Source organism: Eublepharis macularius, chromosome 2, assembly GCF_028583425.1.
Source record: "Eublepharis macularius isolate TG4126 chromosome 2, MPM_Emac_v1.0, whole genome shotgun sequence".
Classification (NCBI taxonomy): domain Eukaryota; kingdom Metazoa; phylum Chordata; class Lepidosauria; order Squamata; family Eublepharidae; genus Eublepharis; species Eublepharis macularius.
This window is the reverse complement of record NC_072791.1, coordinates 128,721,301-128,745,419: the sequence shown is the minus strand read 5'-3', so window position 1 is coordinate 128,745,419 and position 24,119 is coordinate 128,721,301. Positions and strand designations below refer to the sequence as shown.

At 51.7% G+C, this 24,119-nt stretch overlaps 1 protein-coding gene across 3 annotated transcripts in view; it reads right to left on the bottom strand.

Moving 5' to 3' along the window:
• The window catches only part of NCR3LG1 (natural killer cell cytotoxicity receptor 3 ligand 1), a 56,652-nt gene that overhangs the window by 19,603 nt on the left and 12,930 nt on the right, over window positions 1-24,119 (bottom strand). For 2 of the 3 annotated variants that reach the window (XM_054970868.1, XM_054970869.1), the window contains exons 4-6: window positions 21,184-21,282; window positions 12,055-12,453; window positions 9,334-9,645 (exon numbers count right to left, since the gene is read on the bottom strand). In XM_054970868.1, coding sequence (XP_054826843.1) covers window positions 9,334-9,645; window positions 12,055-12,453; window positions 21,184-21,282 — 810 coding nt within the window. Of the gene's footprint in view, window positions 1-9,333; window positions 9,646-12,054; window positions 12,454-13,175; window positions 14,302-21,183; window positions 21,283-24,119 lie in introns of those variants that run through there. The other variant, XM_054970870.1, reaches the window with a different exon arrangement.

Sequence of the window (24,119 nt, the reverse complement as noted above, 5' to 3'; positions counted from 1 at the left end):
AGCTGTTTGCATTTGCAAACAACCAGCAAAGTTCTGAGGCTAAATAAAGCTTCCCGTGCTTTCTTAGGAGAGGGGAAGGGGGAGAAGGAGTGAGTGACTCACTACAACATCCTCCTTACCCCTCTCATCTTGTAAAAAAAAGGCCGGAAGCTTGAATTAGCTTCAGAACTTTGCTGGCCGTTTGCAATGCATTGCAATGCAAGCAGGCAGCCAGCAAAATTTGCAGAGATTCCCGCCTAATTTACAGGATGGGAGAGGTGAAGAGGGGTGAGTGAGTACAAGGGGGAGGAGGGAGGGGGATCAGGGAAGGGAGGGGGGAGTTAGGAGTGTCCAATCCCACTGCTGCATCCTCCTTCCAGCCAATGGATTCTCTGGAAGGAGATGCAACAGGGGATTTAAATTGGAGGCTTGCCTTTTGGCCAGCCCACAATTTTCCTTGGCCTATAGAGACTTGCGAGTACTTCCACTGGGACTCTCTGTCTCCATTGTTGGCTGGCCTGCTGGTGCTGGAGGACTTCATTGAGGAAGAGAGGACTTCACCTGGAGGATTCCTGCCAGTCTCCCTGCCTGACCATCACTGGACTACAGGACTGGTGAGAGAGTCAGTGACTCACAGGGTTTTCTCTGGGGGGGGATTTTTTTGGGTTGTCTGGGTGGTGGAGAAGGGGATTGATTGTCTTTAAAAAGTTAATTTAAATTAATCTTTATTTTGGGGGAGGGATTCTTGCATCTTTGTGTGTGGGTGGAGGTGAGGGTGGGGGTGGGGGTGGGAGGGCCTTTATTTAAAGGTTTATACTTTAGTTGGGGCTTTTATTTTCTAGTTGCTGTTGGGGTGGGTTAAAGGTTTAAAGGGTTAGGGGCTTGACTGGGGAGGGGACTGTTCCTGTGTAGTGTGTTTTAAAAGTTTGCTGTTGGGGGAGTTTGAGGGTTTTTTTTTACTGTTTTTGGTGGTGGTTGGGGGAACTGTTCCTGCTTTGATTTGGTTTTAAAGTTCACGGTTGGTGGTTTGAGTTGTATTCTAGCTGTTGTGGAGGGGAGGGAACTGTTCCTGCTTTGATTTTGTTTTAAAGTTTACTGTTGGGAGTTTGAGTTGTGTTCCAGCTGTTGGTGGGAGGGGGGAACAGGTATTGTTTTAAGTGAGTGGGGGGAGTTGTAGGTAGGGTTCAGGTGGGGGCTTGCTTGTGGGTTCTGATTGTATTTGCTGTGTGTTTAAGTGGTTGGGCCTGAGTTTTTAATTTTAATTTTATTTGGGTATTGCTTCTTTGCTCTGTGTGTGTGTGTGTGTGTGTGTGTGAGAGTGTGTGTGTGTGTGTGTGTGTGTGTGTGTGTGTGTGTGTGTGTGTGTGTGTGTAGGGGAGTTGGGGTTCAGAGGGGGCTTGCTTGGGCATTTTGGTGGTTTTTACTGTTAGTTGTTGTATTGCAGATTTACAGTTGTTAGAGTTGGTCTTATTTACAGTTGGTGTTTTACAGTTAAGGTTTGTTGTTTGCTACTGTTGTTCTGTTGGTTTGCAGTTACAGCAGTGTTTGGTAAGTTTACTTTCCTCAGAGAAATTAGTTTTGATTTAAATAGTGGACTTGTCAGTTAGGTAGGCTAGTGGAAGGCTTCTGTCATTTAAGAAGATTGCCCTCTAAAATAAAGGGAACGAAGGCAGTTTTCCCCATTAAATAGGCTTCTGTAGGAGAAGAATCAGTAAGAGTTAGGTTGGGTTCTGTTCAAATATAAATAGGCTGCCCAATAGTAGTTCCTTAAGTAGGGTTTCCCTGCCCTCCTCCGGCCCCCTTGGAGTCAGGCCAGGCACATTTTTTGTAATAGGATTTCCTTTATATTGGAGTTTAGGGCCAGCTTGATTCCTGAAGAGGAACTCAGCTGTTGTTGTGTAGGTTTAGGTTCCCAAAACTAAATAGGGTCATTTAAAAATATATTTGACTGACCATCTCAAGTAGTAACAGAGCCACAAGAAACATAGATAGGTAGATAGGTTTTGAAACTAAATTGTAAATTTGGGGTTCTTTTATAGAAACTTAAAAATAGGTAGTTAGTGTAGGTTCAAGGAGGGGAAAGGATGACAGATAGGAAAGCTGAGAGGGGCCCCGGGGGAAAGGCCAGCGGTAAGTCTAGAGGGGTGGAGGGGAGGAGGAGGTGGAGTGCTGCGACTATCCCCCCATCTGAGTGGAGGAGGCCCTCACCTGCACTGCTGCCGTTCACCAGCCTGCCTTCTGGTGACAGGAAGAGGGTTCGCAAGGCCCTCTTTCCTGAGGCAGCCACTGGAGGGCCACCCCCAACCCAAGTGTCTGAGGCAGGGGCTGGCACTGGGTGGGGGCCTGCTGCTGAGGCTCCCCCTCCTCCAGCAGTTGAGACTCAGCTGCTGGAGGAGGGGCAGTATGTGGTGTCTCCTGGGATGGACGTGGGACACATGACTTTTTTGTCCCTCACATTCACCCCAGGGACCCATAGGATATTGGAGGAACTGCAGGAGGAACCTCCTGCTGGGTGGTCCTCCCCTGTTTTCTCTGAGGCCAGCAGCAGGCCTCTCACGGCTGTGCAGGAGGAGAGGGTGCTGGAGGAAGAGGAAGAGACTGTGGTGGAAGAGTCCACATCTCTGCCCCTTCATCCTCATCCATCTCCAACTGCCGAGCTGAGAGTGAGACACGGTGTGTCTGCCCCGAGCACTTCACAGGAGGTGTCTCCTGGGGGGACTGCAAGCACCTCCCCTGTGTGGCATGGGGCCCCCGTTACCTCTGATATCCAAAGTCACTTCCAGAGAAAGGAGGAACCCCGGTTTGCCCAGTGCCGGCATTGTAGGCAACAGATCAGTCGTGGGAGGGATGTGAAACATCTCTCCATGTCTGGAATGCGGAACCACCTGAAGAGGCAACACCAGGTGGTGCTTCTTCAGGAGGACAGTTCAAGTGGCACCACACAGATGCTAGCCAGATGCTAGCCAGAAGGAGGCAGGCTCCTCTGGTGCTCTCCCCTCAAGGGTTCCTGTAGGGCAGGGATGCCAAGCCTCTCTGACGGAGAGACCCCACTGAGCAAACAGTCCGTTGGAAAGCTTGTAGTAGAGATAGAATATGATCCAGGAGGGTATGTGACCAGGAGATCTGCATTTTTCAGTGATTGATGTGCCCAAGAAGAAGTGTTTTAACACAAAACGGGAATTGAAAAATATACGTACGCACTAGCCCGTCGGCATGGCGATTCTCCATCCCTGTGTGGATTGTGAACTATTCAACTGGCATCTTGGCACACTGCTCTCCTACCTAGTGGTGAAAGCTGTGCTTGGGGTGGGCTTCTCCACGGAACCCCAGGACCCCACAACTTGTGACCTCCAGTATCTCCTGCAGAAATGTCAGAGGCTCATGGGTCACATCTCATGCAGTGTGAAGTCCACTCATGAACTGCGGCAGAAGCAGGCCAGGGCAGGCGTGCTGGAGCGTGTCCTGATCTCTGACATAGTAACTCACTGGAACTCCACCTGTGCTATGCTGGAGCGCTTGGTGGAGCAGCAGGCCACCCTCGAGGCGTGGCTCTCAGAGAGCAACGCTTGGAGGCAGGAGTGTGAGTTCAGCCAGGAGGATTGGCTCACCATCTCCCAGACAGTGGAGGTCCTGAAGCTCTTCAAGGACTTCACTGTAGCGGACTCGTCTGACATGGCGACCCTGGGTCTGGTCATTCCTCTGGTGCACACGCTCCAGAGTTCATTGGCCTCCTTTGTGGACCCAGACACACTACGTGCAGACATTGTTCCAGCGGTGTGTGCGCTCGTGAGAAGGCTGCAGGAGGGCATAGCTGCCAGGCTAACATCTCTCAAGCAGAAGGAGTCATACATGTTGGTGACCATGTGCAACCCGCGCATTAAGGGCACTTTTGCTGAGTGGGACAGGAACCTCACCTAAGCCAGAGATGCCCTCTGTGCGCAGATGAGGTGTAGGCAGGCCAAGAGGGGCTGCCTGTCATCAGAGGGGACAGACAAGGGACCCACCCCTGCAGGTCCCTCTCACACCCCTTCTGAGCAGGCTCCCCCTGCGGCCACCACTGGGCTGTCCATGGAGTTGGAGATGCTCCGGTGGGCCCTCAGCCCGTCTGGGATCGTGAGTCATGTGAGAGAGGATTCGGTGGAGGCAGTGGTCAGGGACTACCTTGCGGAGCCCTGCAAGTTGCTGTCCACCAAGCCGCTGAGATACTGGGCCAAGAAGGAGATGGTCTGGCCGGACCTCTCCCTCGAGGCTCAGCGGCTCTTCTCATGCCCTCTGATGAGCATGGAGAGTGAGCGCGTCTTTTCTAATGCGGGCGACATTGTCAGCCCACATCGCTCTTGCCTTCTCCCATGGAGAGTAGTGCAGTTGGTCTTCCTGAAGGTCAACTCTCGGCTCTTCAATTTCTCAGGACTGGACTTCCAGAGTGAATGAGGTGAGCTCTCCTTGTGGCCTGCATCCTCTGCGAGTCCAGGATCTGGGGAATCATGCTCTTCCCTATAGTTTACTTAGAAGTAGAAAGAAAGGAAGCAGGAGGAGGGTGGAACTCAGTGGCAAAGGGAATGCACCCTGCAATTTGGCCTTCCTCCCCACCACAACAGGAAAAAAAAAACAATCCAAAACTGTCACAGACCCTGTGGGCACAAATTTATTCTGATAATTGATAACAGGCCCCAGAAATGTTGATTGCCACTGGAGGGAGAGACAGGTTAGATAGGGACTGGTTAGGTTAGGGACTCACACTAACACAGCAAGAAACTCAGAGTAGCAGCCAAACTTAGCTATGCTGCTGAGGAGAATATTGTTTGATGTCGTAAAATGTTGTAAAATGTTGTTGCTGTTAAAGTTAAAATGTGGGTGGGAAGAGTGGGGTTAGTAGGAATGGTGTGGGTGGGTGCCAGGTGATGATGAAGGCTACATCCCAACACTGCCTCACAGGTAGTTTCCAGTTCATCCTGAAGCTGGAGGGAGGTGAAGGGGGAACCTCTGCAACAGTGCTCCACAAATGCCATTGTGTTGTGCTTGTGGCTAGGTACTGTTCTGCTCTGTGGTGTTTCCCCACTTGCTGAACTGAGAGGCCAGCTGCAGGAAATGACATGGTTCTGCTGGACTAAGTTGCAAGAGTTTCCCCCAGTTCAGTTTGGTTTGGGTGGAATGGATGTGTGACACTATGGTTTGGTTCCCTTGGAGTCACTATGGTTATGTTGGGGGGGGGTTATAAATGTTGTACTGCTGTAGTTGTATGCTGTCTCCAACCCTCAGCCCAGGAACTCCAAGATAAATTGTTTTTGCAAGCAATTGTGTGTGTGTTTGATTCTCTGGTGTGAGGATAGTTGTAGTACTACTGTCTAGGAGACTGCTGTGATATGTTGTGATGTGCCTTCCATGCTGTGTAACTTAAAGCCAAGAAATAAAATGTTTTTGCTAGTAATTCAATGGCTGTGTGTTTGATTCTCTGGTGTGAGGATAGTTGTGGTACTGTCTAGGAGACTGTTGTGATGTGACACTAGTGTCATGTGCCTTTAATGCTGTAACTGAAAGCTAAAAAATAAAAAATTTTGAACTTAATTCAATATGTGTGTGTGTGTTATTCTCTAGTGTGAAAGTAAGTTCCCATCATAGGGAACAATGGGGAGAGGCTGGCCAGCCTGCTCTGGGGGTGGTGGGGAACTTGGGGGTGCGTGTCTGTGGTTCAGGTGTGCTTTCTCAGGGATGAGCTTGCACTCAGGAGTGTGCCTCCACTGAGGCACCCCTGGCCTGTGCATAACTGCCCTGGGAAAGACAGTTTAAAAGTCCTCATCATAGAGAACAATCAATGTGTGTGTGTATTCTGTGGTGTGAAGGTAAGTTCCCATCATAGGGAACAATGGGGAGTGGCTGGCCAGCCTGCTCTGGGGGGGGACTTGGGGGTACATGTTTGTGGTTCAACTGTGCTTTCCCAGGGACGAACTTGCACTCAGGAGTGTGCCCTCCACTGTGGCACCCCTGGCCTGTGCATAACTGCCCTGGGAAAGACAGTTTAAAAGTCCTCATCATAGAGAACAATCAATGTGTGTGTGTGTTCTGTGGTGTGAAGGTAAGTTCCCATCATAGGGAACAATGGGGAGTGGCTGGCCAGCCTGCTCTGGGGGGGGGGGACTTGGGGGTACATGTTTGTGGTTCAAGTGTGCTTTCCCAGGGACGAACTTGCACTCAGGAGTGTGCCCTCCACTGTGGCACCCCTGACCTGTGCATAATTGCCCTGGGAAAGACAGTTTAAAAGTTCTCATCATAGAGAACAATGGGGAGTGGCTGGCCAGCCTGCTCTGGGGGTGGTGGGGAACTTGGAGGTGTGTGTCTTTGGGTCTGTGGGCCAGCTGGGGGGTAGATTGAAAGGGGGATTATGCCTGTGGCCATGGATGCCACATTCCATGTGTTCCTGCTGTGGGAGTCTGTATTTTCCTACAATATGAACCAATGGAGAGTGGCTGGCCAGTTACTGCAGGGGTGGTTAGTTTTTCAGGTAGGAGCAGGTCTCCTGAAATTTGGGTGCATTTTTCTTGCAAAATGCCACCCCAAGCCATCTAGAAAGCCCCTTTGTTTTTCTCCATACGGAATAGTGAGAGTGGAGGAGGATAGGGGCACCTTCTTTGGGAGGCCATAAAATGGCCCCCCATTGGGTACTTGGGTATTACTTTGTCAAATATGAATTGTATGTTATTCCAAAATAGTTATATTAAGACTTGGAAAGAAATTAAAAGGGATATGCTAAGATGGGAAAAATTCAATTATCACTGTTGGGAAAAATAGCTACAGTTAAAATGAACGTCTCACCTAGAATGTTATTCCTATTTCAGACAATTCCTGTATTGACAACAGAGGTATCATTTAAGCAGTGGCAGAAGGATATATCAAAATTTATATGGCAAGGCAAAAAGCCAAGGGTTAAATTTAAGGTTCTACAGGATGCAAAAGAAAGAGGAGGTTTGGGCTTCCCAGATTTGAGATTATATTTTGCGGCTAACTGGTTTGGATGAAGGAATGGATACTGTTAAAAAACAGACGATTACTAGACCTGGAAGGGCATAATTTAAAATTTGGGTAGCATGGGTATCTATGGTATGACAAAGTTAAAGCCAACACAGAGTTTAATAATCATTATGTAAGGCGTGCAATCCTGAGAGTATGGAATAAATACAAACTTAGGGTTTTGTTTGAAAATACCCCTCTGGCTGTCATCACAAGAAGCTCATTTTAGAAGGGAAATGGTTAGTCCACCTAAATGGTTAACTTATCAGGATTTATTGGAATTCGCTCAGGACCAAGTTAAAATTAAATCAAGAGAGGACAGCAGCAGAAGGGCACGCCTGACAGTGGTTTCCATATATACAAATTCTGGAGAGATTCAAATTAGACAAGAGTCATTATGACTTTGAGAAATCTAAAACTGAATTTGAAATAGCCCTTTGTACAAATGATGAACAGGTTATTTCTAAAATGTATACACTTTTGTTGAGGTTTGAGACGGAAGAAGAGCAAGTAAAAGATTGTATGATTAAACGGGCAAAAAATTGTGGACACAATATATTAATGGTGCAATGGGAAAATATGTGGACAAGAGTGCTGAAATTTACATTAAGTTCCAGTATTAAAGAAAACTTTTACAAAATGATGTATCATTGGTATATGACTCCTGAAAAATTGGCTAGAATGTATAAGGCAGCATCAAATGTATGTTGGAAATGTGCCAAACAAGAAGGGACATTTTTCCACATGTGGTGGACATGTAAGAAAGCAAAGAGTTTTGGGTTGCAGATACAATCATCGATTCAGAAGATTTTGAAGATTAAACTTCAGCTGAAACCAGAGACCTTTCTGTTGGGAATAACGGACAGCCAGTTGGAAAAAAGCTTTAGAACACTGTTTTTATACTTTATTACAGCGGCAAGAGTACTTTATGCACAAAAGTGGAAAACTACAACATTGCCTACAGTGGAGGAATGGTTGACAAAAGTTTTGGAGTTTGTGTCAATGGCAAAACTTACTGCATTGATTAGAGAAAGGTCATTAGTTAACTTCTTGACTGAATGGAAACCATTAATAGACTTTTTGCATGAAATGGATAACAAGGACTTGATGACATCTGCATTTATGGATTAAGAAACATGAACAATAGAAAAAAGAAGGGTTTTGTGACTAACCTAGAATAAGTATGACTCTAGAAATGATATATACTTGTTGCGGAGAAAATAGGAATTCAACCTGTAGTGTAATCTAGGGTTTTTATTTTGTTTTGTTTTCACTTTTCCTTTTAATTATATAGATATATGTATTGTTAGTGTGTCATGTTTAGAACTGTTTTTTTTCTTATTCTCTGTTTATTGTTTATTAAGTTATGGTGTATAGTTTATAGTTTAAATAAAGAAAAAAATTAAAAAAAGAAAAAGAAAATCACAGCTGAATCTTTACAAAGCGAACCCAAATCTTTCCGAATCAGGTATTACGAATCACCCTGGCTCTGCACACCTCTATTTCTTAATTTAATGTGCCACCTATCCAAGAAAATCTCTTTAGCATTTTTCCAACACTGGGCAATAAGTATCCTTAAAAAAATTAACGTGTGGGGTTTTTTGTTTCCATTGAGAATTTTCATTGTTAAGTAAGTTGAACAGAGCTAATTCAAGAGTCAGTTTTGTTCCTGTGTTATTTTAACAATCTCTATAAATATTCATCTCCAAAAATGTGTTATAACTGGATAGGACCACCACATACGTAAAAATGTGTCTAATTTACCACAACCTCTCCAGAAATTTTTATTCTCTCTTTTCATTAAATGGGCTATCCTAACTGGGTCAAATACCATCTTTGAGACACCTTTAATGCATGCTCCTGTAAACCTCTTGAAATTGATCTATAGGGAAATTGTTGAAATATTTGTTTCAAATCCTTATCATTAAATTTAATATTCAATTTTGCTTCCCAAATCTTTCTAATCATCTGAATCAGAATTTGACCGATTTAATAAAATCCTATATATTTTAGTAATTAATTTCCCCTCCTCCTATCTATATTTCAAATTAATTCTTCAAATTCAGTTAGTGGTCTGTTTAATTGCTCTTTAACTTCATTCTTTTGAAGGAAAAGATTTGCTATATCAGCAACCATTTTGTCCCTTCCGGAATCCAGAATAGCATCATATTTGCATTCATTGAGGTTATTTGAATAAGAAAAGAATTTCTGCACCATGAACTATAAATTTTAATTAAAGCAGAAAGCAGAAAGGAAAAGATAGATTATATCTATAACCACCCTGTGGTTAGCATCAAAGGTTAGCATCTATCCATTAAAAGAAAATGCTATTTGTCTTGTTCCACTCACCCACAGTTTTTAACATCCAAGCAGACTCCTTGCACTGATGTGAGCCTCTGAGGTTAGTTTTGCATAAGAATCTCTTTCCAGAATCTGCTGCTTTCGGGAGATACTTTATACTGCTAGTGCAGAAAAAAAGCCCATCTGTTGCTTTCATAGGTTCACTTAAAAAAGGTTCTTCTGGAAGTTGCTCATCATCTATTAACCAATGCACATCAATTGTTTGGGGGAAATAAGAATGAATTTTACAATAAAGAGTCATCATCTCTTCTAATCTTGGCATATCTGTGGAGCACCAGATTGGATCCAACAATGGTGGTGCTAGGAAGGAAAACAACATGGACTGAACAAAGGAGAAAAATCTATTTCTATTGATAAAGCATGTAATGAAATCTTGCATGATGCTGAGTATATGAAAGAGGTGGTGCAAGGAACCAAGTATTTGACATGGATAAGGACACTGTGCATGCAAATCTCAGCTTGCTGGGGTGCAACCTGAATTCTTACTCTGCCACTTTAAAAACACAAAGAAGCAGGAGATGAAGCAGTCATGCTTTCTCCATACTTGGCCTTTGTCCATCTCATGTTCCATGTTGTGAGAGCAGCTTGTGAAAAGATGTGTTCCCTTGCTTCTCATCCACAAAGTGGCACAACCTCTCACTCTGATCCGAGAGACCAGGGGAGTACGTATGGGAAGAGGCACTTTCTAAGGAATCCATGCTCCAGACCATGTAAGAGTTTATACTTGATCTCCAGCACTTTTATCTGAGGGGGAAGCTAACAGAAAACCAGAACAGCTGAGCTTCAACAGGAGTAATAGGCTCACTTCAGTCCATCTTTGTCAAAGATTCTGTAGTGCTTCCAAGCAATTATTATTTATTTGATAATGCATGTCAGGCTCTGCTGCGTGGGCATTGGAGCCTGGGGGAGGGCTTGCCCTCCAGGATGGCCTGCTCATCCAGGATGGCTGTCAGGTGTGCTTCAGAAATGGGGAGGAGGGGGGTTTACAGCACCTTCTCTCCCTGCCCATCAACTCTCTCTCTCTCTCTCTCTCTCTCTCTCTCTCTCTCTCTCTCTCTCTCTCTCTCTCTCTCTCTCTCTTATGGCAGTCTCCTCAGTCTCTCTCCTCCTCAGCCACCTTGATAGGTCCATCTTGATAGGTCCATCCTGGGGGATTTCGTTTTTTATTTATTATTTCGATTTATAAACTGCCCATCCTGCCCCTTCCCCAGGCTCCATCCTATCTCCAGTCTAATCCTCACCTCCCCTGGTGTGACAGGGCCAACAGCCTGCATTGAGTCTCCCAGGGTCTCTCCCCACCTCAGGCCCCTCCTGCACCCTTCGGGCAGCCCTGTAGGGTGGGGTTGGCTGCTCCTGTCCAGCAGATGCAGCTGGACCACTGCCCCTGCGTTCCTTCCAGCATTCTATCCTCAGCCATCTTGTGGTGGTGCTACTCCTGTGGGAATCCCGTGGGCTGGCCTGCACTTGGCATCACATGGAGGGCTGGCTGCATGACCCATAGGTGGCAGGGAAGTGTCCTGAGCCACCATGGAGTGGCTGCAGTGCTCAGAGCTTCTCTGGCTGGCTGGGTCTCCTGCCACCTGTTCTCACTGCACCCTTGACTCTGAGGCAACACAGCCACGGCCCTCACAGCTGTACCTGCCAGCTGCCTCCACCACTGCCTGCTGCTATGCTGCGTCATGGGCCCAGGTAAGTCTGGGGGGGCAGGCCCTGCATCTCCAGACAACGCATATACCAATTGGTCAAGATGAAAACAAGAATCCAGAAATATATATAAACACTGAAACTGCTTCAAAGGCAGCCTCTTGTACAACGTATTGCATTAGTCAACACAAGTTACCAAAGAAATAAATATCGTTGTCTGACAAAAAAGGAAATGATCCACTTCCCTTCAGCCTGTATTGCTCAACTAATTCCTGCACCCTCCCATCTTAGGGCCAAACTACAAGTGACGAATGACACTTGAACGGCAAGTGTATTCCTCCCTGTTCACTTGCCCTCCACTTGCTCTCCACTCGATCCACTTGCCATTCAAGTGTCATTTGTCACTTGTAGCTTGGCCCTTAGTCTCCATCAATAGCCAGCTAGCTTGCAAAAGGGTAGGGATGAATCAAGCTTTAAATAATAGTTCTAGCCTAGGGCTGATTCATGGCCCAAGAGGCACAAACAGCTACTTGGGGCAGCATTATGGCAGGGACAGCACTTCCATCCCTCTGGCCTCCTGGCTTCTTAGTCATCCTCCTTCCCTCCCTTCCTCTGTCTGTAATCATCTGACCAAGAGAGCTGTGGCTCTCAAAAGCTTATGCAACAATAAAGTTGGTTAGTCTTTAAGACTCTTTACTAGGATGGTTTGGAGATTTCTGAAGCAATCCTGAACTGCAGCATTTAGATTTGACATAAATGAAAAACAGAGTTGGGTGCTATCTGCCTATTGATTCCACACTCTAAATTGTCAGTGTTCTCAGAGAATAACACAAATAAGAATAAATAAACTCTTCTCTATTGGTACACATACATGGTGTCCAAGATCACCAGAACCTGCTGTTCACTGTAAAACATCACTGCTGTAATCCAGCACTGATTTCCATGAGCCCATTGCTGGTTGTAGTGAGGATGCTAGCAAAAAAAAGATGCAAGCAAGAATGACAGAATTATGGTCAGGGTGCCAAGTAACCATTTTTGCTAGTGCAGATTGTCTTCCTTGCTTACCTATGACATTAAAGGATGCTGTTTCAACAAGCAAACTATGTGGAAGGGCTCCATGTCTGACTTCAAGCAAAAGTTCAAATTTATCCAGCTGCTTTACATGTGGAACTATATGTATTTCACAGGATACCTGAAAAATCCCACGTTTTTCTTTTTTCAAAGTTGCATATATTTTAATGGCCTCACACTTCTTAAGGAGAGGATAGTCTTCATCTCTATCCTCGGCATCACTTGCTTCAGTATTCCAGGAGAAAATTTTCCGTTTTTCATTGTTAGATTGGGTTATGGAAAAAGCTACATCTAATGGCTTTGGACGAAAACCAGAAATCAAGCACTGCAGTTTGGAATCTTCCATGTGCTTCAATTCTGTATTTCCAATGAATGCCAGGACTGTTGGTTGAACTGTAAGGAACAATTCAAAACAAGTTATCATCAAGCCTCCATTGTGATGGCCTTTCTCTTTCTCCCTCCATCTTGGCAACTGAGAACTGGTGTTCTGCAAATCACTTGGGGTCTAGAAAATGAATTTGAGGCCATCTCCTTTACAAAGGCTGAGAGATGGCAGAGCAAAGGCAGGATCAGGCATAAACACATCACTCTAACTGAGAATAATAGCAGCCTTAGAGAAAAACCATCCTTTTTCTTGACCTAGTCCTCAGATCATTAATGAAGACCTCTCAGTAATCCTTTTGTATAAAGTATCTGGGTGCCTGAGTATCAAACCTTAGAAAGAACTAAAGCCAATATTAGTATTTACAGCTAAATGGATCTTGATCCAAAGGGATCCAATTTGATCTGGTTGGAATTTCACAGCACGAATCCCACTTTAATGAGGTACTCTAAACTGTTTCCCCACCCAGAGACTTCCCCTCCTTCTCCTTATTTGTATATCTTCCCAGGTCTTGGAACTCCTTCCTTTTCACCTTCAGGTGTTCACCTGACCTCCTCTTTTTGTTCCAAGCCAGGACAGAAAAATATACTAGTATTCAAACCTCTTTCCCGACAAATGGGATAAGAATCTTTCCCCAAATTATCTTCATGGGCCTGCTTCACCATATACCTTTTGGTGTGGTGCTCAGTCATGCTCAGCTTTGCTGCGCTCTACCCTGGGAACTTTTGCTTACCTAAGACTACCTGTGAGGCCCCGCCCCGCCGGCCGCGCCTTCCCCGCGTCCTGCCGTCCCGGGGGTGACCACCAGGGGGAGGTTGAAGGTGCTCCCTCGGCCTCAGACTGGATAGGGGCAGTGGTTCAAGCACCAAGCTCTGCCTCCTATCTGGCGTTCTGGAATATACTCGCTCTCTCTCTGTGTCCAACCTTCCAACTAGCCGTCTCCTCCTCGGCGTCACTGGGAGCTCCCTTCTTATAGTCCCTCCTGGCTCTGCCCCCTGGCTTTCCACCAACCCTCTCCCCTGGCTCATCTGCCCTAGTCGCTAACACCTGGCTACTCCCGCCTGGTTGGTTCCCCTGCCCTTCCGTCACCCTTCCTCCCCCTGCCCTCTCTCTAGTGCCTGTTTCTTCCCTCCACCACCCTTCACCAATCCCCGGTGCCGCTTCAGACCGGGGAGCCCTCCCAGGAGCCATCCAGCCAACCCAGAGCGGGGATGTCTCGCTGGGCGTCCCTCCTTCCGCCCGCCCCATCTGGGCTTTCCCCCTCCCCGCGCTGGGCCGCGCTCGCCCCGGAGCCACCTCCCCGGGTGGCTGCGGCGGCGTCGGAGCTACTCTCCTCCGTCCGCCGCTCCCGCTTCTCTGCCGCGCGGCCGTCATCCCGCCGGGCAGCCCGCCCGGCTCCGGCCGCTCCGCGGTCGCGAGAGGCGGCCGCGGCCGCGGCCGGCCCCGCCGCGGCAACGGCGGCGCCGGGCTCAACTCTCCCGGCGGCGGCGGCGGCGGCGGCAGACCCGGCGGTTCTCGCAGCGGCGGCGGCGGGCCCCGCTGCCCCTGTGAAGGCTGCGTCGGTGGCGGCAGGTCTCGCGGCTCCCGCGGCGGCGGGGGCGCAAGCGGGAGCGCGGCCGGGAAGCCGAGGGTCGACGTCCCCTCCGAACCCTGTGCCGTGGGCTCCCAGGTAGGTTGGGGGGCTGGGCGGGGCTCGGGGGGCTGGTGGTGGGCTCCCGAGGGGGTGGGGGGTCGGGTCCAGTCCGGGGGGGGAGGGCCCACCCCGGACACACACCCCCCTGGGGGTCGGGAGCCTCCTGGTCCGTGGAATGTTCCGGGATTCGCGACATGTAGTCCGCATTCGCATGGAGCCGTCCCGGACGGTGTCGGAGCTGGAAGCTGAAAGGGAGCAGAGAGAGGTACCACCTGAGAACCCGTGGGTTGTGGTCCTTCATGCGGGCCATCCATAGCAGGGGGGCGTGGTCCGTGACCAGGGTGAAGGGGTTGTTGGCAAGGTAAAACTGAAGTGCCCCCACTGCCCACTTCACCGCCAGGGCCTCTTTCTCTACGGTAGCGTATCTGACTTCTGCCGGTTGCAGCTTCCGGCTGATAAACAACACGGGGTGCTCTTGACCGTCGACTTCCTGGGAGAGGACCGCCCCCAGCCCCACGTCGGAGGCGTCCGTGTGTACGAGGAACGGTTGCTCAAAGTCGGGGTTCCGCAACACGGGGGCCCCTGACAGGGCCCGGCGTAGGGCTTCAAAGGCACGGAGCCGGTCGGGGTCCCAGTGTATGGTAGCCGGTTGGTCCTTGCGCAGGCAGTTGGAGAGTGGGCTGGCCTGGCTGGCGAAGTGGGGTATGAATTTACTGTAGTAGCCCACCAGCCCCAAGAAGCGCCGCATCTGCCGCTTGGTTCGAGGACGGGGGCTCTGCTCCAACGTCGTGACTTTGTCGGGTACGGGGCGTAAGACCCCGCGACCCACCTGGAATCCCAAGTACGTGAGTTCCTGGAACCCGATCCGGCTCTTGCGCGGGTTGACTCGCAAGCCGGCCCCGGCTAGGGCTGCCAGGACCGCACTCAGGTGCTGTAGATGTGACGTCCAGTCCGGGCTAAAGATGATGATGTCATCTATATAGGCTCGGGCGAACCCCTGGCAGTGGGCCAGCACCTGGTCCACGAGGCGTTGAAAGGTGGCGGCGGCCCCATGCAGCCCGAAGGGCATGACTTTGAATTGGAACAGGCCTTGGGGGGTCGCGAAGGCCGTTTTCTCCCGGTCTTCGGGTGCCATGGGTATTTGCCAATACCCCTTTGTGAGGTCCAGGGCTGACAGGTAGCGCGCTGTTCCGAGTTGGTCGATCAGTACGTCAGCCCGGGGCATGGGATAGGCATCGAAGGTGGCGATGGCATTGACCTGCCGGTAGTCCACACAGAAGCGTACGGAGCCGTCCGGTTTCCCCACTAGCACAATGGGGCTCCGCCACGCACTACGAGAGGGCTCGATGACGTCGAGGCGGAGCATGTCCTCCACTTCCTTGGCCACGACTTCCCACCGTTTTAGGGGGAGTGGCCTCCAGGGGGTCCTTGCCACTTGCCCCGGGGGTGTAGGTATGTGGTGAGACAGCATAGTGGTCCGGCCCGGTCGGCAGGAGAAAAGACCTGGGTTCTGTCGGATCACTGCCCTTGCCTGCGCCCGTTGATCGTCCTGGAGGTCCGTGTCCAGGACGGGCTCCTCTTCGGCGAGTCCGCTCGGGGTCCACGGCAACTCGCCAGCGGGGAGTTCTAGGGGGTCGGGCGACAGGTTGCACTGGTGCGCCTCCGCCTCGTGCCAGGCTTTCAGGTCATTAATGTGCAGTCTCTTCCGGTGTCGGGGGCTCGGCCCGCACTGGACTTCATACGACAGGGGCCCCCGCACTTTGGTGACGGGGTAGGGTCCCCGCCACGGGGCCCCTGGGCCCGGCCCCATGACCCGATGGTGGACAAGGACCTTCGCCCCCACCTGGAATGTCCGAGCTTTGGCTCCCCGGTCGTAGTAGGCCTTCTGGGCCCGCTGGGCTTCCCGTAGATGTTCCCGGGCGGCGGCCCGACAGGTCTCCAGCCGGTCTTGGAGGTCCTGAACATACTCGGGGGCGGGTCGTCCCTCGGGGTCGGCCCTCGGGGCCCACTGCTCCCCCACCAGTCCCAGTATCCCCCGGGGTCGCCGCCCATACAGGAGCTCGAAGGGGGCATATCCCGTAGAGGCCTGGGGTGTCTCGCGGACCGCGAAGAGCAAGGGGTCTATGTACAAATCCCACTGGCGGGGGCGGTCATGGGCTAACTTGCGGATCATCGCCTTCAGAGTCTGGTTGAACCTCTCCACCAGCCCGTCGGTTTGGGGGTGGTAGACACTGGTGAAGATTTGCCGTACTTGCAGCGTACGGCACAGATGTCTGGTGAGCTGGGCCGTGAAAGGCTTCCCGCAGTCCGACAGCAGCTCCCGGGGCAATCCTACCTGAGCGAAGAATCGCAGCAGCACCCGGGCGACCCCCGGGGCCTTCATGTCGCGCAGGGGAATGGCTTCAGGGTACCGGGTAGCATAGTCCATCAGGACCAGGATGTAACGGGCTCCCCGTGGCGTCCGTGGCAACGGGCCGACGAAGTCCATGGCCACTCTGGAGAAGGGCTCCTCGATGATGGGTAGCGGGGCCAACGGGGCCCGGGCTGGACGGCGGCTGGCTTGCCGCTGGCACAGCGGGCAAGCCTGACAGTAGCGTTTGACCTCCTTGGCTAGCCCCGGCCAGAAGAAGTGGGCTTCAATCCGGGCCGCAGTGCTTCGCGCACCCTGATGGCCGCCCCAGGGGTGGTCGTGGGCGGCCTTGAGGACCTCTGGGCGGTAGGCAGTTGGGACCAACAGCTGGGCCACTTCCCCTGGTCCTCCTTTCACTAAGTGGTACCAGCGCCCTCCTACTTGGATGACCCGCGGTAGCCGTCCTGCTCGGCGGGGATCAAGGACCCGTCCCTCACTTACCGCGGTCATCCGGCGTAGGCTTTCCAGCGAGGGATCCTCGGCCTGGGCGGCGGCGAATCGGGGCTCGGTTCCCCATCCCCGGCGGAGTTGGGCTGGGACATCCCCGATTCCATTCTCCTCCGGGTGTCCCTCGGCGTCTCCTTCGTCGTCCCCGACCATGACCTCCCCAACTTCCTCCAGATCCGGGGGAAGGGCCGTCTTCATGGCGGGGCGGAAGTGGGGGGAATCCCTCCCCAGCAAGACTGGGTAGGGGAGAGCCTGTACCCGGGCCAAGGGCGTCTCGCAGGTCTGGCCCCGGTACGTCACTGGGGCCAAGACGACGGGGCATTCCTCCACATGGTTGTGGACACAGGCGATGACGGCCTGACGGACCACCGGGAGGTCTGCGGGCAGGAGGTGGGAGCGGATCATTGACACGGAGCTCCCGCTGTCGAGGAGTGCCGTCAACTTCCTACCCATCACCGAGACCAAGACAAGCATAGGGGGAGGCCGGGGGGCCCGGCTCGTTGCGGGCAGGGCCGTGTCCCAGCCCAGGTCGCACTCCATGAGGGGGCATTCTCTTTTCCAGTGCCCCCGTTGCCCGCAGGTGAAGCACGGCCCTTTGTCTCCCGGCTCCCTAGCTGAGCTGCCGGGCTTAGGCGTAGCGGGGGTTACGGGCGGCGGGAGAGCTAGTCGGGGCCCGGCCGAGGGTCCTCCGGTTGCTCGATTCAGCGGGGCAGGGGCGGGGTGCCGGGGTCCCGCCCGCGCCCGTCCCCCCTTTTCGCCTGTGCTGCGGCTCCCGTCGCTGCCGGGGCGGGGCTCCGGCTTCCCAGGCTCCCGGGGCTCCACGGCCATCACGTTTTCCCACAGCGTGGTGGCTTCTTTCAGGGTGGCGGGCTTATTATAGGCCACCCAGTTTCGAGCCCGCGTCGGAATCACCTGGAGCAGCTGCTCGAGGACCACTTGGTCAGCAATCCTCCGGCCGTCATCCGAGGTGGGCTTCAGCCAGCGGTAGGCGGCATCCTGGAGATTGGCCACCAGGTTGCGAGGCCGGTCAGTCTTCTGGAAGGCGATGGACCGGAACTTCTGCCGGTAAGTCTCCGGGGTGATTTCGTAGCGATCCAATATCGCCTCCTTAAGCCTCGCGTAGTCCGCGCTTTCGGCCTTGGGAAGGGCCTTCAGGGCGGCCTGCGCCTCCCCCGTAAGGTAAGGCCCGATGATGAAGGCCCACTGGCCCGGTGCCCACCCTGCCGCCTCAGCGGTACGCTCGAAGGCCTCCAAGAACGCATCCACGTCATCCTCCGGGCCTAGCTTAGCGAGGTGGAACGGCGGCCTGGGGTTGGGTCCGGCGCCTCCGGCGGCCCCGGCCCCGGCGCCAGCCAACGCCTGTTGAAGGTTCTGGATGAGGTTTGCCTGGGCGTCCTGCTGCTGACGCGCGAGAGCGGCTTGCGCATCCAGTTGCTGTTGGGCCACCTCCTTCAATAGTTGCCCCTGGTGCTCGGCTAGCCACTGGCCAAACTGCGTGAGATCCATCGTGGAGCCTGCAGTCTCGGCAGGGGTCTCCACACTCGCCGCTTTCAACACCGCCGGGCGCAGGAGGGGTCGGGGGCTGCTCCAGCCGGCTGGAGTGGGCAGGTGCGGGCGCGGGTGCCTCACGGGGCTGCCAGTGCGTGCATTCTCCACCAGTTTGTGAGGCCCCGCCCCGCCGGCCGCGCCTTCCCCGCGTCCTGCCGTCCCGGGGGTGACCACCAGGGGGAGGTTGAAGGTGCTCCCTCGGCCTCAGACTGGATAGGGGCAGTGGTTCAAGCACCAAGCTCTGCCTCCTATCTGGCGTTCTGGAATATACTCGCTCTCTCTCTGTGTCCAACCTTCCAACTAGCCGTCTCCTCCTCGGCGTCACTGGGAGCTCCCTTCTTATAGTCCCTCCTGGCTCTGCCCCCTGGCTTTCCACCAACCCTCTCCCCTGGCTCATCTGCCCTAGTCGCTAACACCTGGCTACTCCCGCCTGGTTGGTTCCCCTGCCCTTCCGTCACCCTTCCTCCCCCTGCCCTCTCTCTAGTGCCTGTTTCTTCCCTCCACCACCCTTCACCAATCCCCGGTGCCGCTTCAGACCGGGGAGCCCTCCCAGGAGCCATCCAGCCAACCCAGAGCGGGGATGTCTCGCTGGGCGTCCCTCCTTCCGCCCGCCCCATCTGGGCTTTCCCCCTCCCCGCGCTGGGCCGCGCTCGCCCCGGAGCCACCTCCCCGGGTGGCTGCGGCGGCGTCGGAGCTACTCTCCTCCGTCCGCCGCTCCCGCTTCTCTGCCGCGCGGCCGTCATCCCGCCGGGCAGCCCGCCCGGCTCCGGCCGCTCCGCGGTCGCGAGAGGCGGCCGCGGCCGCGGCCGGCCCCGCCGCGGCAACGGCGGCGCCGGGCTCAACTCTCCCGGCGGCGGCGGCGGCGGCGGCAGACCCGGCGGTTCTCGCAGCGGCGGCGGCGGGCCCCGCTGCCCCTGTGAAGGCTGCGTCGGTGGCGGCAGGTCTCGCGGCTCCCGCGGCGGCGGGGGCGCAAGCGGGAGCGCGGCCGGGAAGCCGAGGGTCGACGTCCCCTCCGAACCCTGTGCCGTGGGCTCCCAGGTAGGTTGGGGGGCTGGGCGGGGCTCGGGGGGCTGGTGGTGGGCTCCCGAGGGGGTGGGGGGTCGGGTCCAGTCCGGGGGGGGAGGGCCCACCCCGGACACTACCATTATGTTTTCAGCAGAAAACCCTGTTTTGGGCAGACATTATGTTCTTCTGCTACTTCAGTGTTCTTTCCTGTAGATTTATCATTTCTTTTATTTGCTGCCTGGAGTCATGCTTTGGAATCTAGACCTCTGCACAGATAGGGAGCTATAAGCCCCTGCTGCACACTCTGTTTAGCATTTTGCTTTCCCTTCCCATTCTGGAGTGAAACACATGGCATGGCAGTGTATGGGGGTGGAGGTGAACGGAGTTTGGAATATTTGTATTGTGACATGAGTACGCTATGATTATATTTACTATAGTCTTGATATTACAGCGAATGCTTAAATTTGCTAATTATTCCTCCCAATAAACTATCTTTGGTTTCAGATTATCAGTATCCCTTTCAGTGTTTGTGGCAGGACTGCATCACTTTGCCAGATCTTTTTTGTCACTTCTGTGTGACAAGGGGAGCATGCAAGCTCAGAAACTAGTTATGCTCATGTCCATCACAGAGAAACCAGGGGCTGATTAGATAATGTATTAAATCTGCTCCCAAGCGTGCAGAGGCAGAAGGAGCTTCATCATCCCCTCCCTTCCACCTTGTGTGCTTTTTGTTGCAGAAAAGGACTATGGAGTGGGAAGGGCCAGCTGTTTGGCTTACTGCCAGTTCCAAGTACTTCCTGGGCAGGCAGGCAGGTGAAACTGGCAGCAAGACTAACAGCCCTCCCTCCGCAAGCCTATTTCTGCCAGCAAAAGCATGAAGAGTGGAAGGGAGGGAACGATGAAGTTGCTTCTGCTTCCACACATGCTCAGGAGCTGATTTGCACTCCCCTGCTATTTTAAAGCTGAGGTCAGGTCATATATTAAATTTATTTTATTATTTTGTATTTTTTTATTCCGCCCTCCCCATAAACAGGCTCAGGGTGGATTACAACAATTTTAAAACATAAAAATTTATGCAAATATTATAACAGTAAAACATCTAAAAACTTTCAAACATTCAGTACAATAAGTTAATAAATTAATATCCAGATGGCAGCTGATAAGTGCTACTAGATAGCCAAAAGCAAGATCAAAGTGGAAGATAACTCTAGGGGAGGGTTCAGATCTTTTAGTCTCCATGTTGGGCTGGGCTTTCCCTTAACCCAGCTCATGCTTAATGTATCATCTAATCATCTGAATGTGGTTATTGTTAATTGAAATACATACCCTGGAGTAAATGGAGAAATTATACTCTTCTTATATTATTTTCCCTGGGGATGCAGAGATTCAAGGCTGAAAAAATATTTTAAGCTCCCAGATATACATGTACATACCTACCAACATCAGATTTTTTAGGTGACTGGACAACTACTTGCCTGAAATGTTTATAGTACTAGTGGTATCTGATGAAAGGAGCTTGAGCGTTACAAGCGTACACCCTGGAAATCTTGTTGGTCATTAAAGTGCTACTGGACTCAAATCTTGCTGTCTTACAATACTCCGTGCATGAGAACCAACCCTTGTAAGCACAAACCTTCATGAGAACTACTTGCTTTTGTTTAGTTGTTACCACCACAGTGCATATTTAAAATTACTTACTTTTCATAAACCACCAATAGTATACAAGTGCAGCAAGAGCACAGGTTGCTATCAATATGGAGATCAGTCCAGCTAACCAGCCTAAATTTTGTGGAGGAACTGTAAAAACAAAATGAAAAAATATTGTGCTTCTGTTGCCTCTCGCACATTACAAAATTTATCAGGTTTATTATACCTTACCCTAAGTAAGTAGCATTAACACAGGAGGTTTTACCAAATATTATAAGAAAAGGTGAAATACATTACCTTATGAGAAGAGAACCATAATACAGAATAAGTATGCACCCAATGCATCAAAATTCATTGGTCTGCCACCTCAGAACACTATTTTAAGATATTTCAGAGGTTACCAGCTGGGGAGAATCTTGACCAACACATAGTTCTCCTTTCTTGTAGCAATTTTTTTTAAAGATTCTATGCAAACTTTTCAAGGCATTTTACAACAATTGAAAAGATGGTCATATGGCAGTTAAAGTACAAAAACAAAAAACAAACATAATAAAAATAGAGAACCAATAAAATCAGCAAATCAAAATAGCTCACCTATATATTACTTTTAGATAAAACAAGTGGAAACTCACAAGGACTTGGGAACATCTAATTTCCCCCTCCCCCACCATGTCTTCTTTCCCTTCCTTGCCCTCCACCCAAGCCTCTCCATCTTTTCCTGCTTCCTTCTTTCCTTCCCACCCACATTTGCCTGCCTCCCATGTCTTCACTTTTCCCCCTTCCCTCCAACACCCTCCCCCGTTTGGCCCAGTTGTGTGGTGCAAGCTGAGCCAGATCTGGTTGCATGATGGGGAACCAGCAAGGATTTGCAGGCGGTACTTCACTGTCCCCTGTATCCCCTTCCCCACACTTTTTCCTTCTCCTGGCAACCTCCACATACTCACCTTTCCCTACATCCTTCTCTCCTTCAAACCCACTAAACAACTTACCTTTTATCTGCCCCCCAACTTCAGCTATATTTATTAATTTACTTCATTTATATGCTGCCTTTCTCTACAATGAGGACCCAAAGCAGCTTACATCATTCTCCGTGCCTTTCCTGAGAGCTGGGTTAGGCTGAAAGTGTATGACTGGATCAAAGTTACCCAGTGAACTTACGCAGCAGAGTTCTGATTTGAACCTGGGTCTCCCAGATCCTACTCTGAAACTATAACCATGAACTACACTGGCTTGTGAGGGTGAGTGGGCTGCTGTTGAACAGTAACAAGCAGCCTGGCCTGGATGAGTCATGTAAGCCTATGGTATCAAGTCACTCAGTGGTTGCTTCTGGGCTTGGCCTCAATAAGTTCTCAATAAGTCCTCCTTCAAAGGCCAAAACAGCCCTAGAAAAGGCCCTGCCCGCTCCCTCTGATTTTTCCTGACAGAAACCAAGCCTGGAATACTGGCTGAACTGTTATGATTGCCTTAAAAAAGCTACTGAGGACATCTGGTTAAAGCTACAAGCATTCCTTTTATCATTTTGGGTTTTAATGCCCCAATGTATTTTTTTAGATCACAGATTTTTCTGCAAACTTAGGGCACCTTTGAGGTCTTGTCTGTTCATGACTCCAGTCTCCAGATTTAAGTATCCTCCAATTAGTATATAAGATTATCTCTTCAACTAAAACCCAACCAGAAAAGTTTAACATTCCCTACAAAACAGCATAAAAGATTTACTCTTTTGCAGTTCATATGGAACTTGATTCCACAGGGGGTGTGATGGTGGGTGAAGCATAGGGATGCCAGTCTCCTGCCAGGGATGGGGGATCCCCTGCTCCCACCCTCCAACCCACCCCCACTTACTTGGTTGTCGGGGGGGAACTAGGGCTGCCAGACCCCCGGTGGGGGCGGGGGATCCCCCACCCCACCCCCACCCTCCCACCCCCGCCCCTACTTACCTGGCCAGCGGGGGGGCATGCACCTTCCATGCGCGCCCCCCTGTGGTGCTGCGCGCCCCTGCGCACAGCCACTGCCAGGATGCCTGTTTTGGCCTGGATGGGGCCACTGCGGAGTGCGGGAGCATTCCTGTGCTCCGCAGCGGCCCACAACGGGCCCGATCCGCACCAAAACGGGCCCTATCCGCGCCAAAACAGGCATGGATTGGGCCTGTTTTGGCATGGATCGGGCCCGTTGTGGGCCCCTGTGGACCGCAGGAATGCTCCCACACTCCACAGGAGCCCAAAACGGGCCCAATCTGTGCCAAAACGGGCCCGATCTGTGCCCATTTTGGTGTGGATTGGGCCAGTTTTGATGCAGATCGGGTCTGTTGTGGGGCCCTGCGGAGCATGGGAGCGTTCCTGCGCTCTGCAGGGGCCCCCAACGGGCCTGATCCGTGCCAAAACGGGCCCAATCCGCGCCCATTTTGGCGTGGATTGGGCCCATTTGGGGCTGCTGCGAAGTGCAGGAGCGTTCCTGCGCTCCGCAGCAGCTCCCAACGGCGCAAGCCAGGGGGCTGCGTGATGACGTCACTTCAAAGTGACGTCATCACGCTTGGAGGAGCGCACGTGCACGCACCCTCCCCCAGGTAAGAGCCAGTCCCCAATCTCCCGCTGGGAGATTGAGGGGGCCTGGCAACCCTAGGGAGAACATGCCTCCCGGGGCGTTCCCCTGGGCAGCGCAGCCTGCTCCCATGCACCGCAGCGGCCTGATTCAAGACAAATTGGGCCCAATTTGGCCAGATTCATCCCAAATGAGGCTGCTATACAGCACGAGAACAGTCCCACACTCTGTAGCGGCTGTATTCTGGTCAAATTGGGCCTGAATCCCCCCACTTTGGGCCTGATTTGGCCCAAACTGGGTTGCTGCGGGGCCAAATCAGGCCCAACATGGGGTGTCCCCTAGAAGGCACGTTCTCCCCCCCTCATTGTCCCCCCCCAAAAGGGCTTTGTTGCTAGTGTTTTAAATAAATATTTTTTTTTACTCAGTAGACTCACCTGTCTCATTCTGCT